The sequence below is a fragment of the Carcharhinus amblyrhynchos genome, chromosome 8 (genome assembly GCF_965287045.1).
Source record: "Carcharhinus amblyrhynchos chromosome 8, sCarAmb.v2.hapA, whole genome shotgun sequence".
Lineage (NCBI taxonomy): Eukaryota > Metazoa > Chordata > Chondrichthyes > Carcharhiniformes > Carcharhinidae > Carcharhinus > Carcharhinus amblyrhynchos.
This window is the reverse complement of record NC_137331.1, coordinates 118,825,963-118,844,759: the sequence shown is the minus strand read 5'-3', so window position 1 is coordinate 118,844,759 and position 18,797 is coordinate 118,825,963. Positions and strand designations below refer to the sequence as shown.

General features: G+C 46.1%; 1 protein-coding gene across 9 annotated transcripts in view; it reads left to right on the top strand.

Annotated features, from left to right (window-relative positions):
• The window catches only part of vps13b (vacuolar protein sorting 13 homolog B), a 942,410-nt gene that overhangs the window by 889,740 nt on the left and 33,873 nt on the right, over positions 1–18,797 (top strand). For 5 of the 9 annotated variants that reach the window (XM_080194714.1, XM_080194717.1, XM_080194713.1 and 2 more), the window contains exons 50-52: positions 1,137–1,325; positions 8,738–8,884; positions 11,616–11,890. In XM_080194714.1, the coding sequence (XP_080050840.1) occupies positions 1,137–1,325; positions 8,738–8,884; positions 11,616–11,890 (611 nt within the window). Of the gene's footprint in view, positions 1–1,136; positions 1,326–8,737; positions 8,900–11,615; positions 11,891–18,797 lie in introns of all 9 variants that reach the window. The other 4 variants (XM_080194711.1, XM_080194715.1, XM_080194710.1 and 1 more) reach the window with 1 other exon arrangement.

The following is an 18,797-nucleotide window of genomic DNA, read 5'->3' as shown; positions in this document are numbered from 1 at the left end:
CCAGCACCTGTTCCCGCTGGAGAGGTCAGCAGCCTGAGCGGGCCACTGCGCATGTGCTGATCATGATGTGGATCTGTCAATGCTGAGATCAGCGCATGCACAGTGGCCCCACACTGCTGGCCTCCCGATTGCTGGCCAGCTCGATCGCAATGACCCTGCATCACTGGCTGTGCGACCTCCTCTCCCCCCCACCCCCAATTGCTGGCCCTCCGACAATTTCTGGCCCAGCCTCCACCCCACCTGCAGCCTCAGTGTCCCTCCTGCAGTCCCAACTCGCCCGTCCTCTGCAGTCCTGACCAACTCCACCCCTGACATTCCTCTCCCCCTGCATTCCCGACTCCCCAAGCGAGTTGATCCTCCCCATGTCGATGGCCAGGCTTTCTGCCCGTCTGCCACTATATCTTATGAACTTACGGCCTCCCTCCCTCCCTCCCTCCCACATCGATCCCGACTGCACAGTGGCAGCGAGACCCCATCCTCCCATTCTCCCCCCACCAATCACCACTCCCACCCCCTGGGCATTAGCATTTTGCCCTTTGGGCAGGGCAAGGGCCCAGGCTGGCACTGCTGAAGTGCCAATGCCTAGAGATCACAATTGCTTCCCCCCCGCCCGACCCGACTCTTTGGTGGGGGGCGGGGTGCCTGATTGACCCCCCCCCCCCCTTCACACCAGTGGAGTCATGCTTTCAGCTCCCCTAAAGTGGGGAGCTTTAGTAATCCCTCTGGCGGGGAGGGAGACTCTAGTGGGACAGGGCGGGGTTGGGGGGGCGGGGGGAGAGAGATTCTAATGGGTCTGGGCCTGCTATTCACATTTAGTATCACCATAATTTATGTGTCTTCCTGCCTATTTCCAGCACTGGGAGATACTAGCGGGCTGGGAGGCACAGCACGGATCCCGCGGCACTGGAATCTCCCGGCCCACTGCAGTAATAAATTAGCACAGCAGGATAGGAGAATCGCCCACATCATCTCCTTATGGGAGTAGATTGTGCCTCATGTACTCAGGGTTGGGAAGTCAAGTTAAAACATTGGCTAATTAACCCAAAAAGGGAAACCACGAAATGCCATTCAAAATTCTTTACAAATGCTACAAAATAATTGGCAGTGTAATTTCTTTTTCCTGACAATTATTTTAGGAGCCTTTTCAGATCGGTATCTACTGGGCCAGTACAAACACCGTGCACAAATCGACAGCATTCCGACTTGTTCATGATGTCACGTCCCCCAAATGGAAGGATTATCCCATCACTGATGTCATTACCCTGGATGAAGAAGGGATTGCTGATGCAGATGTGAAACTTGGAACCTTTCCCGATCATCAGAAGGTCTGTTTGCAATAAGTGAACCTTTACTCGCACCTCGGGGAACATTTGGAAGCCAGTCCAGGCGATTTTCTGTTGCGACATTAGTATGATATCTAAAACAGTGAGCGAAAGCACCCTTTCCCCATGGACATCGGATGAAGGTTTATATGGGATGCTGCACTGCCTCCCTGTTGGCTTGTATTTCTAAGGGGGTTCAGATGCACCATCTCCCAGAAAATACTGCTACTTAAACATTAGGAATTGTTAGATTTTGGTTTGCTGTTTCTGAGTAGATTCTCAGAAATACGGGAACAGAATTAGGCCATTCAGCTGCTCCAGCCTGTTTCGCCATCCACTTAGAACATGTGCGTTACTTAGACCACCCCCAACGGTCACACATGTATTGGGGCCTCTCAACCCCCCCAGCACCCTCACCGCAACAGTATCATAGGCACTTTCAACCCCTCCTCCCCTCAGAGGCATCGGTCCTTTCCCCCTACCCTTGCTACACATGGGTGGCACAGTGGCACAGTAGTTAGCACTGCTGCCTCACAGAGCCAGGGACCTGGTTCAGTTCCTGACTTGGTTCACTGTCTGTGCAAAGTCTGCACATTCTCCCTGTCTCTACGTGGGTTTCCTCTGAGTGCTCTGGTTTTCTCCCACAGTCCTAAAGATGTGCTAGTTAGCTGCTATGTTAGTTGGCTATGCTAAATTCTCCGTCAGCGTTCCCAAACAGGCACCGGAGTGTGGCGACTAGAAGATTTTCACAGTAACTGTACTGCAGTGTTAATGTGAGCCTACTTGTGACAAATCAATAAACTTTACTTTCAATGGGAACTCCTCCCCCACCATGGAGCTTCCCCAATGGCCTGTTCCTGGCACTACCCAGGCATGTCCATCTCCCCGCTCCACCCCAACCCCAGTGCTATATTTATCTTGGCAGCCAGAGCAGTATCCCTCAATTGAATCCCATTTTAGATGCAGTTCCCGCCGTTACATCATCAGTGAGGGCCTGGGAAAATCAGGAAATGAGTCTGTGTGGAGTTTGCACGTTCTCCCCTTGTCTGAGTGAGTTTCCTCAAGGTGCTCCGATTTCCTCCCAAAGATATGCGGGTTAGGTGGATTGGCTATGCTAAGTTGCCCCTTAGTGTTAGGGAGAATAAGAACATAAGAACTAGGAGCAGGAGTAGGCCATCTGGCCCCTCAAGCCTGCTCCGCCATTCAATAAGATCATAGCTGATCTTTTTGTGGACTCAGCTCCACTGACCCACCCATTCACCATAACCCTTAATTCCTTTACTGTTCAAAAATGTATCTATCCTTGCGTTAAAAATATTCAATGAGGTAGCCTCAACTGCTTCACTGGGCAGGGAATTCCACAGATTAACAACCCTTTGTGTGAAGGAGTTCCTCCTCAACTCAGTCCTAAATCTGCTTCTCCTTATTTTGAGGCTATGCCCCTAGTTCTAGTTTCACCCTCCAGTGGAAGCAACTTCCCCGCTTCTATCTTATTTATTCCCTTCGTAATCTCATATGTTTCTATAAGATCTTCCCGTCATTCTTCTGAATTCCAATAAGTATAGCCCCAGTCTACTCAGTTTCCCTCATAAGCCAACCCTCTCAACTCTGGAATAAACCTAGTGAATCTCCTCTGCATCCCCTCCAGTGCCAGTATATCTTTTCTCAAGTAAGGAGACCAAAACTATACACAGTACTCCAGGTATGGCCTCACCAGCACCTCTCTAACAGAAATCTTTGTTTCTTCATTGGACACAGGTGAGGTCCCAGAAGATTGGAGGGTAGTAAACGTGGTTGTGTTATTTAAGAAGGATAGTAAGGATCACCCGGGTAATTATACGCCAGTGAGCTTGATGTCCGTGGTAGGGAAATTGTTGGAGAAGATTCTTAGGGATAGGTTCTTTACACATTCAGAACATTCACATTCACATTCAGTTTCTAGTCTTGTTAGTGATAGACAACATGTCTTGTACGAGGGAGGTCATGCCTCACAAATTTGGTTGAGTTTTTTGAGGAGGTGACAAAAATGATTGGTGAGGGAAGAACCATGGATGTCGTCTACGTGGATTTTAGTAAAGCATTTGATAAGGTGCCTCATGACAGGCTGGTGCAAAATCTTATGGGATCAAAGGTGAACTAGCTAGATGGGTACAGAACTGGCTTGGCTATAGAAGACAGAGAGTAGCAGTGGAGGGGTCTTTTTCTGACTGGAAGTCTGTGACTAGTTGTGTTCTGCAGGGCTCTGAATTGGGAACTCTGCTGTTGGTGATACATATAGATGATTTGGAAAAATATGTAGTTTGCGGACGACACAGAGATTGCTGGAGTTGCGGATCATGATGAACGTTGTCAGAGAGTACAGCAGGATATAGATAGGCTGGAAAATTGGGTGGAGAAATGGCAGATGGAATTTAATCCAGGTAAATGCGAAGTGATGCATTTTGGTAAATCTACAGAAGGATCTAGATAGGCTGGGCGAATGGGCCAGGAAATGGCAAATAGAATTTAATGTTGGCAAGTGTGAGGTGGTCCACTTTGGTAGGAAGAATGGTAGGAAGGACTATTACTTACGGGGCGAAAAGCTGCAGCAGGCGACGGTGCAGAGGGACCTCGGGGTCCTTGTGCATGAGTCGCAAAAACCCAGCTTGCAGGTGCAGCAGGTGGTCAGGAAGGCGAATGGGATGCTGGCCTTCATCGCGAGGGGGATTGAATATAAAAGTAGGGAGGCCTTGCTGCAGCTGTATAGGGCATTGGTGAGGCCGCAGCTGGAGTATTGTGTGCAGTTTTGGGCGCCGCACCTGCGCAAAGATATTTTGGCCTTGGAGGGAGTGCAGAGGAGGTTTACTAGGCTGATACCGGAGTTGAGGGGGTTGAGCTATGAGGAGAGGTTGAATAAACTGGGCTTGTACTCGTTAGAGTTTAGAAGAATGAGGGGAGATCTCATTGAGACGTATAAGATGATGAATGGGATGGATAGGATAGAGGTGGAAAGACTCTTCCCGCTCAAAAAAGACAGTAGGACTAGGGGGCACAGCCTCAAGATAAAAGGGAGGCGGTTTAGAACGAAGTTGAGGAGGAACTTCTTCACTCAAAGGGTGGTGAATCTCTGGAATTCTCTGCCCGTTGAAGTGGTGGAGGCTGCCTCGCTAAATATTTTTAAGACGCGGGTTGATGGGTTTTTGATAAGAGAGGGGATTAAGGGCTATGGGGAGAGGGCGGGAAAGTGGAACTGAGCCACGACAGATCAGCCATGATCTTATTGAATGGCGGGGCAGGCTCGAGGGGCTGGATGGCCTACTCCTGCTCCTATTTCTTATGTTCTTATGTTCTTAATGCAGGGGGGAGCTACACAATAAATGGCAGAACCATCAGGAGTATAGAGACACGGAGGGATCTGAGTGTGCAAGTCCACAAATCCTTAAAGGTGGCAACACAGGTGGAAACGGTGGTGAAGAAGGCATATGGCATGCTTGCCTTTACTGGACGGGGCATAGAGTGTAAAAGCTACCATATGATGCTGCAGTTATGTAGAATGTTGGTTAGGCCACATTTGGAATATGCGTCCAGTTCTGGTCACCACACTACCAAAAGGACGTGGAGGCTTTGGAGAGAGTGCAGAAAAGGTTTACCAGGATGTTGCCTGGGATGGAGAGTCTTAGCTATGAGACGAAATTGAGTAGACTAGGGTTGTTTTCCCTGGAAAGACAGAGGTTAAGGGACGACTTAATAGAAGTTTATAAAATTATGAAGGGCATATATAGGGTGAACAATTGGAAGCATTTTCCCCAGGTCAGAAATGACAACACAAGGGGTCACAAGTTGAAGGTAAGGGGGGCAAGGTTCAATAGAGATATACGGGGGATATATTTTACACAGGGTGGTGGGGGCCAGGAATGCACTACCAAGCAAGGTGGTTAAGGCAGACACACTAAGATCATTTAAGAGGGATACAATGGATGGTCCAGTTAGGAACTCACAATCGGTGCAGGCTTGGAGGGCCGAAGGGCCTGTTCCTGTGCTGTATTGTTCTTCGTTCTTATACAGCTGCAAAATAACCTCGCTGTTTTTAAACTCCATTCCTGTAGCAATGAAGGACAAAATTCCATTTGCCTTCTAATTACCTGCTGAACCTGCAAATCAACTCCTTGATATTCCTGCACAAGGATACCCAGGTCCCTCTGCACAGCAGCATGCTGCAATTTTTTTACTATTTAAATAATAATCCATTTTGCTGTTATTCCTACCAAAATGGATGACCTCGCATTTACCAACATTGTACTCCATCTGCCAGACCTTCACCCACTCACTTAGACTATCTATATCCCTTTGCAGGCTTTCAGCATCCTCTGCACACTTTGCTCTGCCACCCATGTAAGTGTCATCTGCGAATTTTGACACACTACACTTGGTCCCCTACTCCAAATCATCTACGTAAATCGTAAACAATCGCGGTCCCAACACTGATCCCTGAGGCACACCACTAGTCACTGTTCACCAATCAGAAAAACACCCATTTACCTCCACTTTTTGCTTTCTGTTAGTTAACCAATCCTCTACCCATTGCTAATACGTTACCCGTAACACCATGCACTTTTATCTTATGTAGCACCTTGTCAAATGCCTTCTGGAAATCCAGATATATCACATCCGCAGGTTCCCCATTGTCCACTGCACATATAATGTTCTCAAAGAATTCCACCAAATTAGTCAAACATGACCTTCCCTTCATGAATAGCAGGTTAAATACATGGGGTTACAGGAATTGGGCCTGGGTGGAATTGTGGTCGGTGCAGTCTTGATGGGCCGAATGGCCTCCTCTGGATTGTATGTTTCTATCTCGTCAGTGAGAATGACATTTCCTGATTCTGGCGGGATATTGCGCCTGCATCGACGTTTACCAGCGTGGCAAATGCAGGCGCAGAATTGCCCCCAGAGCTCGCTACAGCTGAGGAGTATCATCCACCTCCTTCGGTTAAAGCTCAATGTTCCTTTAGCATTTTACATTTTGTTTTGTTCCTGGCTGCTAACAAGCCCAGATTTTTGAATCTGGGCTCCTGAATCACTCCTCTTAGCTCCTAGCATTTACTAAATGTCTTTATTATTCTTTATTAAGTTCAACGTGGACCAATAGCCTTTCTTTATCTGATAGAAACAAGTCAAGAAATAACATTTGATTTGATTCACGTTCAACAGACCGATTACATTGCTTCCTTTAGAAGCTGGGCGGGGAGGTGGGTCTGGGTAAGATACTGTGTCAGAGAATCAGTGCCAACTCGCCAAGCTGAATGGCTTCATCTGCACTGTAAGGATTCCGTGATTCTAAACTATTTAAGCACCATTGCACCTCAATTGTGCACGTGTTGTATGCTTTTCATATCTCGTTCCAGAGGATTTCTTCTCTTCTTCCCCAAACCCCTTTCCTACTCAGAGATACTTTACCCCTGTTCTGTGTCCCTGTTCACAGAAGCACAGTAAAAAGTCTGACAACACCAGGTTTTAGTCCAACCAATAGGTTGGACTAAAACCTGGTGTTGTCAGACTTTTTACTGTGTTTACGCCAGTCCAACGCCGGCATACCCACATCATCACAGAAGCACAGTCAGACTTTCACCATCACAATACCTCCCCTCCAACTTCACCCATCAAAATGTGTTTAATTTCCAGCTCAGATGATGGTACATATTTCCTTGCAATGCAAATGCTCCTATTCTGTCTTAAAATCTTTGATGTGGAGGAAAATATTGGGGTGAATCCCCTCAACAATAGGGAAGTCTGTCATTCAAATTTTACATCACTGATATACTCAGCAGGCTCTGTTTTAGTTTCATTCAATGTTGTCATTATTCCACAATTATCCCTTGTACCTTCAGTTTTTCTTTATTTACTCTATCTGATCCCTTCATGATTTTAAATGCTTACATCAAAACACTCCTTAGGCTCCTTTCTCTCCAAGGGAATCAACCCCAGCTCCTCCAGTCTATCCGCGTAAATGTGATCTCTGGAACCATTCCAGTAATTCTCTTCTATACGTCTTCAAAACATCTTCATTCTTCTATAAGCGTGCAGTCCAAATTGGGCACAATATTGTTTATTAAAGAGAAAGGTGGAACTTTCCGGGTGTTCATGCCAGCAGGATCTTCTGATCCCACCAATGGCATGCCCTCACCATGGGTTTCCCGGCAGCAGAGGGCGCATTCAGTGGGAAACCCCATTGACAACAGTGGGACCAGAGGATCCCACCATCATCCAATGGTGCGCCATCTCCCTCCTGTGGGTCCAGAGGCTTTGGGGGGAATGGGCAGGAAATCCAGCCGTATTTTCTTAAGTTTGTACTCTGTGTCTCTGCTTATAAAGCCCATGATACCGAATGCTTTGCTTACTGCTTTGTTAACTTGTCCCACCATGTTCAAAGGTTGGTGCGCCACCTTACACCACCTTTCAAATTGTACCATTTAGCTTGTGTTGTTTTGCATTATGTTCAGGCAGACAAGTAGGGAGATGCTGTTTCAACTGTACAGGCCATTGGTGAGACCGCATTTGGAGCACTGCACATGGTTTCGGTCCATTACTTGAGGAAGGATATAAATGCATTATAGGCCGTTCAGAGAAGGTCCATTAGATTGATTCCAGGGATGAAGGAGTTGTCTTATGAAGAGAGATTGAGCAGATTAGGCCTTTACTCACTGGTGTTTAGAAGAATAATTGAGGTAGATAATATGCTTCAGGGCTTTGACAGGTTAGACGTATATTTCACTTGTTGGACATTCTAGAATGAGAGGCCATAGTTCAGACTAAGGCAGAATTAAAACATAAATGAGGAAAAAGTGCTTCACACAAATGTTTGTGAATTTGTGGGATTCTCTGTCCCAGAGTTCAGTGGACGCTGAAACACTAAACTCATCTAAGGAGTCGATAGATAGATTTTTAATTAGTAACAGGATGAAGGGTTATGGAAAATGGGCAGGAAGGTGGAAATGAACCCAAGATGAGATCAGCCATGATTATATTGAAGAGTGAGGCAGGCTCGTGGGGCTGAATGGCCTACTCCAGCTCGTAGTTCTTATGTTCTCAGTATATTTCCCTCACACCACTGAACATTCTGCCTCGCATCACTGTATATTTCAATTGCCAGCGTAGTATATCACTTGAATTGGGTCCTGATGATGATTGTAATGTATTAGTTACTTACGTATTCCCTATCTCATGCTGCAAACTCTACAGGAGCCTCATTATCAAGGTTGGTGGAAATACAGTGTGTGTCCAATGCTTTGATTGCAAAGCTGCTTATCTACAAAACACTTCAGGAGTTGTTCATTGGCTGTGAAGTGTTTTGGAGAGTCCCAGATATGATAGTGACCTTATGTAAATATCAATATTTGTGTTTCTTGTCTCATTTGTTCTCTTTGCCTCTGCAGCTGTGTCAGTTTTGCATATCTTCAGTGGTGCGCCATGGGATTCAGATCTTGGTGATTGAGGACAAAACAGTAATAATGAACACCACTGGTCACAAAATCTACTATCGACCTATGCTCATCTTCCCAGGACACACAGCACGAAAGGAGGTACAAGTTACAGAAGTCAGTATAAGAGCGGTTCTTTACTTTGTCAAAGCTATGGCACCATTGAACATGTATGTATTTTTTAAATTAATGTGTGGGATGTGGGCATCACTGGCTGGACCAGCATTTATTGCCCATCCCTCGTTGCCCTCAAGAAAGTGGTGGTGAGATGTCTTCTGGAACCACTGCAGTCCCTGAGATGTATGTACAGGCATGGGGCTGTTAGGGAGGGAGTTCCAAGAGTTTGACCCAGTGATAGTGAAAAATGTCAGGATGTTAAGTGACTTTAGAGGGGAACTTGAACGAGCCTGAACAGTCTCGTCCAAGTGTGGCGACGAGGGAATTTTCACAGTAACTTCATTGCAGTGTTACTTTATTTATTAGTGTCACAGTAGGGCTTACGTTAACACTGCAATGGATCTATTGTGAAAATCCCCTACTCGCCACACTTCAGTGCCTGTTTGAGTACACTGAGGGAGAATTGAGCATGGCCAATCCACCTAACCTGCACATCTTTGTGGGGAAAAGCTGGAGCACCCAGAGGAAACCCATGCAGACACGGGGAGAACACACAGATTCCACAAAGTGACCCATCAGAATCGAACCCAGGTCCAAGGTGCTGTGAGGCAACAGCGCTAACCACTGTGCCACCCTGCCACCCAATGTAACCCTGCTTGTGACACTAAGAAAATAAACTTAAACTTAAAATACTCTTAATCTTGATGCACAGTTGTAAATATGATAGCTTTTCTTCAGCTGCATCACTCAAATTGGCAATGTACATATCCTGTACTGCTATAGATTACAGATAGTAGGTTCAGCAGATCTATTCAACTGCTCTTCTGTTTAAAAAAAATTCTGTTTCACCAATTTTCAGCTATTTAAAAATATGGCCGTAACTAATTATTGGATGCATTCCTTTCAAAATTTGATATGCTCCTGTCTCATAATGGCCTTCAGTGTAACATCAGTAACTTGTGAAGTCATTAACAGATTTACACTCAATTTAAATGCATAGCTTTTTGTATTATGACTATTTGAAGAGTAATTCTGTTGTAATCTGAGATGGATGCCTTTGTTATATTAATCTTCAGTGACCACTCAGTGCCTTTGGCAACTTGGCAGCCGTGATCCTGTCGTGTTACCCTGAGGGGAATAATGCTGCCCCTTCCACCCTTGTTAAAATGTCAACAGATGACATGCTCGTTGAAGGAAGGTGTTTATACACATTTCACAATAAGTAAAATATTCTAATAACAGCCAGACGTTCCTTTTAAAAACTAAAGGAAAAAATAGCATGGGTCACGCACCCACACAGAAATTTGTATTTCTTTTTAAGCTGCAAACCACCATAATCTTTTTGCATCTCACTATCTTCCAGACTGTATGCCCAGCCAGGAGTATGTCTGGGAGGCAGTGGGCTGCTTCACTCTCAGTTTAGGTGGGATGTTACTGTAATGCATTATTCCATGTAAAGGCAAAGTCCCCATAGTCTCAGATGACCATAGGCTGTGAGTGGTGGTGATTTAAGCAGAGGATCACCACACCTCAGGCAAGGGACACGGTTCAGAAGTTGGGCCTTCATGAATAACCTCCACGTACAATACAGATACAGTGATAAGATCGCTAAGAGACCGAGATAGAGGTTTAAAGAAATGTCCTCACTTGGAGAAGGACACTTCGGGTGGTGCAGCGGTCAGCACTGCTGCCTCACAGCGTCAGGGACCCGAGTTCAATTCCAGCCTCGGATGACTATTTGTACAGTTTACACGTTCTCCCCGTGTCTGCGTGGGTTTCCTCCAGGTGCTCCAGTTTCCTCCCACACTCCAAAGATGTGTAGGTTAGGTTGATTGGACATGCTAAGTTTCCCCTAAGTGTCAAGAGGATTAGCAGGGTAAAACCTGGGGTTATGAGGTTAGGGTGTGATTGTTGTCGGTGTAGGCTCGATGGGCTGAATGGCATCCTTCTGTACTGTGAGGATTTTATGATTCTAATTGGGCTGTGATTTGTTTTGCAGATCCCATTAGCTGTTGAGTTACATATGTCACTCATAAAATGTGATGGGTCCAAGGTGTGAGCCACCCATGTCCCACCCTGACTGATGGTGTAATTCCAGCAGAGGCAGGGATGGGCAGGCCACCTGTTGGATTTAACAAGCCCTCCCTCTCCTCCATCTTTCAAACCTGCTGGCAAGCGAGCATAAAATCTAGCCACTTCATTCAGGAGTCATAGAGCATTACAGCACGGAAACAGGGTGTTCATCCCAACCAGTCCGTGCCTATTATGGTGCTCTGCCAGCTAGTCCCAATAGCATGGGCCGTGACTCTATCGGTAGCACTCTAAGCTCTGAATCAGAAGCTGGTGGGCTGGAAGTATCAGTAATCTAGTTTGAAGCCCCAGTGCTGTATTGGAGGTGCCATCTTTCAGAAACAAAGCTAAATTGAGGCCTTGCCTGCCCTCTGATTGCCCTATGTTGAAGAAGAAGGGTAGATTTTATCTCAGTGTCCTGATCAATATTTATCCCTAATCTCCTTATCTGTCACATTGTCTTTGTGGACCTTGACTTGCACCAATTGTCCATTGCATTTCCATTTCTCGACTTTTTGACTACACTCCAAAGTACATCATCGGCTATAAGATGCTTTGGGACACCCATGGGAGCAGCTGTATAAATGCATGTCTTTCTTTACAGTGTTGGTCAATAACGTTGCTTAACACTATTTGTGTTTTATAGAATGTCTACATACCAGAGAGCTCTGTATTCAGCCTTAGCCCAGCGAGAGCCCAACCTCCTGCCGTGCCAAGTTCTGTTCCTTGCTGGGACCTCGTCACTGGTGGAAGTGAAGCAGATTTAAGCATCCCACTGCCCCAGAAATATCTATTGCTTGGTTACTCTCCGCACATCAGCTGTCAGTACTGGAGTCTGCCAACGATGGTTAGGCAGGATTTTCCGAGGCAGAGTGTAGCAGTGCCCCTCGGGGATTCCGGTGAAAGTGGACTTCGTTCCAGGTATAAAGAGAGTGTTTTTTAATAGTCTCTTTTTGACAGATTCTGCCGTGCATAACTATTTCGTTTCAACATTGATATTTCAAGGAGCTCACCAACACTTATCCGAGGGAGTTTCTGGAGAACTTTCTTGTTTGAAGTTGGTAATTCAGTAATCTTCTTGTTATTTCTGAAGCAAAAAATAGCTTTGCACAATTTGGGGCTAATCATTCTTCATTCTGTTGCTCTGCACTACAAACTCCCCTTTGCACTTAATGGATTGAAATCTGGCAAGAACACAAGACCGTTTATAAAGTTGATCAGCAAGGCCGAGATTTAATTGCAGTGGATTTATTATATCTGTTTCTCCTTCTTCCCGTCCAAAAGCTCTATTCAAGCAACAAGGATTGTCAAACCTTATTATTATCAAAGCGTGAGAACCTATTTTTTTAATTCTTTCATGGGATATGGGCTTCGCTGGAAACTCTGGCAATTGCTGCCCATCCCTAATCATAGAATCCCTACATTGCAGAAGGAGGCCATTCGGCCCATTGAGTCTGCACTGACTACAATCCCACCCAGGCCCTAACCCCATAATCCCATGCATTTGTACTAACTAGTCCCCCTGACACTAAGGGGCAATTTAGCATGGCCAATCCACCTAACCTGCACATCTTTTAGACTGTGGGAGGTAACTGGAGCACCTGGAGAATACCCACGCAGACACGGGGAGAATGTGCAAGCTCTGCACAGACGGTGACCCAAGCTGGGAATCAAACCTGGGTCCCCTTGGCACTGTGACGCAGCAGTGCTAACCACTATGGCACCCTTGAACTGAGTGGCTTGCTCGACCATTTCAGAGAGTAGTTCAAAAACAACCACATTGCTGTGGGTCTGGAGTCACATGTAGGCCAGACTAGGTAAGGATGGCAGATTTCCTTCCCTGAAGGACGTTAGTGAACTAGATGGGTTATTACAACAATCCACAATAGTTTCATGGTCTGAGATTGGCTTTGAATTCCAGGTTTTATTAATTGAATTTAAATTGCGCCAGCTGCCATGGTGGAAGTTGAATCCATGTCCCAGAAAGAACTGGACCTCTGGATGACTGGTCCAGTAACAATTACCACTAGACCATGATCTCCTACGTGTAGTTCACATTGGTCGTTCACTGAGAAGTGTCTGAATTTTCAGGAACGCAAGGCGGAATTCTCCCACTTTGAGACTGAGTGCAGTGGCGGGCGGCTCGGACTGTGTCTGTCCTGCTGGCCAGCATGATGGGATTCTGTGCAGATTCTGCATTTGGAGCCTCGTTAATTTTGCACAAGCGAGTTGCCCTCTGGTTCCCCTGGTGGGCCAGCAGCTGATTTATCCGCCTGCTGACAGATTTGAAGGCCTTGGCGCTATATTTAAACCCCAGTCCAGCATGCTTATATCACTCTGTCCGGCCCACTTATCTTCACTAGACCATGCAGGATGCCAGCATAGAATCAAAGAATCCTACAGTGCAGAAGGAGGCAATTTGGCCCATCAAATCTGCCCCAACCATTGTTCCACCCAGGCCCTAACCCCATAAACCCATGCATATCATCTAACTAGTCCCCCAATGTCACTAAGGGGCAATTTAACATGGCTAATGCGACTCACCTGCACACCTTTAGACTGTGGGAGGAAACCGGAGCACCCGGAGGAAACCCAAGCAGACAGGGAGAGAATGTGCAAACTCCGCGCAGACAGTGACCCAAGCTGGGAATCGAACCTGAGTCCCTGGCGCTGTGAGGCAGCAGTGTTAACCACAGTGCCAGCTAACCAGCAGGAAGAGGCTAGCAGCCTCGAGAAAACGTCTGTGCCCCAATTCATCCCTCACACCTCTGAGCCCATCACCTGTGAGGCACCCGTGTACCACTTTGACCTCTACCCCACCGCATCTGGAGTGGTAGCCCTTTGGACAAGGTCAGAGGCTTCTGGCGATAGAGACTGTGGAGCAAGCGCAAAGGAGTTTACGGGGATGAAAGCAGAAATGCAGAGTTCTATCAGGAGAGGATGAGCAGGCTCCTTGAAATGAGAGGAACAAGGCTCTTTAAAATCATGAAAGGTTTTCAATGAATAAACACAGAAGCTTTCCACTTGCCATGGGAAGAGCAAAGGTAGAGGTCTTCGAAATCAGATAGTCATTGAGAAATCCAATCATGAATTCAGCAGGAATGTCTTTGGTACCCAGTTGAGAATGTGGAACTCACCTCCACAGAGAGTGGTTGAAACTCAAAAGCATTGATGCATTTAAGGGGAAGTTGGAGCCCATGAAGGAGAAAGGAATAGAGATAATATACTGGTAGATATAGGTAGGAAAAGATGGAATGAAGCTCAGGTGTACTTGGATTGAGAGCTGGTGCAGGGGATAGGGATTTAGATTTTTGGATTATTGGGATCTTTTCTGGGGAAGGGCTGACCTGTTCAAGAGGGATGGGTTGCACCTGAACTGGAGGGGGACGAACATCCTGGCGGGGAGATTTGCGAGAGCCACTGAGGAGGGTTTAAACTAGTTTGGCAGGGGGTGAGATCCAAAGCAGCAGGGAGACAGAAGAGAAGTTTGAGGACAGCAGAAAAGTTAAAGAGAGCACATTAAATAGTAAAGGCAGTGTCAGTAATCCTAGTACCAGGCAGACCAGGCAAAAGCAAGACAGAGAGCGAGGGAAGTTCAGATCAAACTGCATTTATTTCAATACAAGAGGCCTGATGAGTAAGGCAGATGAACTCAGGGCATGGATGGGAATGGGATATTATAGCAATTACTGAAACATGGCTAAGGGAGGGATAGGACTGGCAGCTTAAAGTTCCAGGGTACAGATGCGATAGGAAAGATAGGACAGGAGGTAAGAGAGGAGGGGGAGTTGCACTTTTGATTAGGGAAATCATCACAGCCGTACAGAGAGGGGATATGTCCGAGGGTTCGCCCACTGAGTCTCTATGGGTAGAACTGAGAAATAAGAAGGGGTAAATCACTCAGATAGGGCTGTACTATAGGCCTCCAAATAGTCAGCGGGAAATTGAGGAGCAAATACATAAGGAGATTACAGACAGCTCCAAGAAAAATAGGGTGGTAATAGTCAGAGATTTTAATTTTCCCAACGTGGACTGGGACAGCCGTAGTATTAGAGGGTTGGGTGGAGAGAAATTTGCTGAGTATATTCAGGAGGAATTTCTCATTCAGTATGTGCAATGAAGTTACTGGAAAAATGTTCCTTCCGAGAATATAGTTCACATGAACAATGACAAAGAGTTTAGCGAGCTTTATGTAAAATTGTACTTTTTACTCGGTAGTGGCACAGTGGTTAGCACTGCTCCCTCACAGCGCTAGAGACCCAGGTTCAATTCCTGGCTTGTGTCACTGACTGTGTGGAGTTTGCACATTCTCCCCATGTCTGCATGGGTTTCCTCTGGCTGCTCCGGTTTCCTCCCACAGTCCAAAGCTGTGCGGGTTAGGTTGATTGACGGTGCAAAATTGCCCCTTATTGTCCTGGGATGCTTGGTTAGAGGAATTCCTGTGTTCCCATGCTCCTAAAACTGGCTGTTAGTGAGTTGCCTGAGTGGTTTTTTTCTTTTGCTTTGAACTTATCCTTGTAATGTGTCACATGGGAGGATTTTCCGAGGTAAAAATTAGCTGATAGGCTCGAACATTTCACGATGATGGTGTGCAGCTTTTGCCGTCAAGGGAAATGAACTGCTTTTGGCAGCTTTGTGACTTCTTTCAACACGGACGGGCAACATCACGGAGGCTGGAAACCTGAAATACAAACAGAAAATTCTGGAAACACACAGCAGGTTTGGCAGCATCTGTGGAGAGGGAAACGATTGACTGGCCAGGCAGTGTTTTCAGAAAGACAAACGATTGAAGTTTCGGGTCGATGACCCCATTACCAGAACAGTGCTGACTTCAGGTCATCGCCAACGTAGGTTGGGGATCTTTTTGAAAGCAAGAATCAAAATTCTGAGAGGGTTTGATAGCCTGCGTGGCAAGAAACTGTTCCACTGGTAGGGTGAGTTACTGTTGGACACACGTCTAAGGCAATTAGCAGGTGAGCACAGCTGAGGAGAATTTATTATCGACTTGGCAACTTGTTATGATCTGGAATGCACTGCCTGAAAGGGTGGTGGACACGGATTTAATAGCGGGGGGGTTTTGGTATCGGGGAATCTGTAAAGAATCCATAGAATCCCTACAGTGCAGAAGGACCATTGAGTCTGCACCGGCCACAATCCCACCCTGGCCCTATTCTTGTAACCGTACGTAATTACCCTTCTAACTCCCCTAACACTAGAATCAAATTTAGTACGGTCAATCAACCTAACCCGCAAATCTTTAGACTGTGGGAGGAAACCAGAGCACCTGGAGGAAACCCACGCTGACACAGGGAGAATGTGCCAACTCTGCACAGACAGTGACCCGAGGCCAGAATTGAATCCGGGTCCCTGCCAGCCAAATCTGGCAGTGCCAACCTGTGATGGGGGCAGTGCTGGGGGCATTGGCGTGATGGGTACTAATGGAGGCCTCGTGTTTTATTTATTTATTAGTGCCACAAGTAGGCTTACATTAACACTGCAATGAAACTACTGTAAAACTTCCCTAGTTGCCACACTCTGGTGCCTGCTCGGGTACACTGAGGGAGAATTTTGCGTGGCCAATGCACCTAACCAGCATGTCTTTCGGACTGTGGGAGGAAACCGGAGCATCTGAAGGAAACTCACACAGACACGGGGAGAATGTGCAGATTCCACGCAGACAGTGACCCAAGCCAGGAGTTGAACTGGTGTTCCTGATGCTGTGAGGCAGCAGCGCTAACCACTGTGCTGCCACTGTGGGAGGAACCATTTATATTTAGTGAGGGAGTGGGAGGTTGTTTTGTCTTGTTGTTTAACTTTTTTTTTAGCAATGTCCACATTGTTTAAGTGAGGGGGAGATTTCTTTCTTTTGCTTTTTTTTTTGGGGTTCAGATCTCTGTGCAGCCAGCTTTACCAGTTGTAGAAGGCTCCATCTCACCAGGATGATGGCAGAAACCCCACCCTTTTTTTTGACAGGTCAAAATGTGAATATTCCACAGGGAAACAGGCTGGTGGAGCTGGAGCACTCCACTCCAATGTTCCCGCCAGAACTGACACTCCTGATCAGATTTGCCCCCAGCAACATTCAAAAAATGTGTTGGGGTGGAATAGGCAGTGGGGGAGAAGCAAGGATGGGACTAACTGGAGCTTTGTCAGAGAGCCAATAGGTCTGATGGGCCAAATGGCCTCCTCCTGTGCTGTATGATTTTCTAATGAACTCTGCAGATAAATAAAGTCATGATGTGGGTATGCCGGCGTTGGACTGGCGTAAACACAGTAAAAGGTCTGACAACACCAGGTTTTAGTCCAACCTATTTATTTGATAACATACTCGCAAGCTTTCGGGGTTAGCCCCTTCGTCAGGCGAATGGAGAGTTCTGGCCTCAGACAGAGCATATAAAGCACAGACAGTTTAGAGATTACTGATTAGAATGCGAATCCTTACTTGGGTGTAAGGTGTAAGAATCCTTACTTAGGTGTAAGGTGTAAGGATTTGCATTCTAATCAGTAATCTCTAAACTGTCTGTGCTTTATATGCTCTGTCTGAGGCCAGAACTCTCCATTCGCCTGACGAAGGGGCTAACCCCGAAAGCTTGCGAGTATGTTATCAAATAAATAGGTTGGACTAAAACCTGGTGTTGTCAGACTTTTTACGATAAATAAAGTGACATTCAAATGTAACTGTCCCAAATTAAGAAGTCTACAACACCAGGTTAAAGTCCAACAGGTTTATCTGGTATCACGAGCTTTTGGAGCGCTGCTCCTTCACTCACCTGATGAAGGAGCAGCACTCTGAAAGCTTGCAATAGCAAATAAACCTGTTCAACTTTAACCTGGTGTTGTGAGACTTCTTACTGTGCCCACCCCAGTCCAACACTGCATCTCCACATCATCCCAAATTGAAACATTGTTTGACAGTTTCTCAGAACTGGTGGATTTAACTGGCTCACGGGATTTCTTAGAGATCCCATTGTACCTTCAACATTAGTCATTAAAAAACCATCTGTAGGCCAAGAAGATTTCCAGAAACTATTTTCTTGTGTAGCGTCTTATTAATAGTATCAGGCTTTGCTCAAACTCTTAACTGGATCAGTTTGGATCACATGTTTGGCATTGAGACAACACATTTATCCTATTCTTATCTTACATCTGTTTTTAATGAAGCCTTCAGATCTTCTTTTAGGGAGGGTGCAGCAGTTAAATTTTTTTAATATTTTTGTTTAATCATAAAGTGCATAAATCTTGGAGCAGTATGGGAGGCGACTGAGGTGATTGGTGCCATTCCACTGACTGAGAAAGTCTGGCTGTGAATCCCAAACTTCCCTGACAGCTGGTTCCAGATTGCAGCCTGTTCTCGCAGTGCTCAGTGGCAGCAGAGAAGGGCAAAGGGAAAGTTTGGGCAGGGATGCTACATCTGACAAGTCTTGGCATCTGTTGTTGACTGGTACCACCAACGTCATTAACCACTTGCCTTCACAGCTTGGATATGAGGGAGCATAAAATATGCATAATGTTCCTTATTACCCAAGGTTTATCAACCCCAGATTTATTCCCATCCACTTTTTCTCACATATTGGTCTTCAGCTTGCAGGGTATCTAAACCAGCTTCTGCCAGATTTGGCTGTGTACTCTTTTTTAAATTTAAGTTTATTTATGAGTGTCACAGGTAGGTTTACATTTACACTGCAATGAAATTACTGTGAAAATCCTCTTGTCGCCACACTCCAACACTTGTTAGGGTACAATGAGGGGGAATTTAGCAAGGCCAATGCACCTAACCAGCATGTCTTCCGGACTGTGGGAGGAAATCGGAGCACCCAGAGGAAACCCA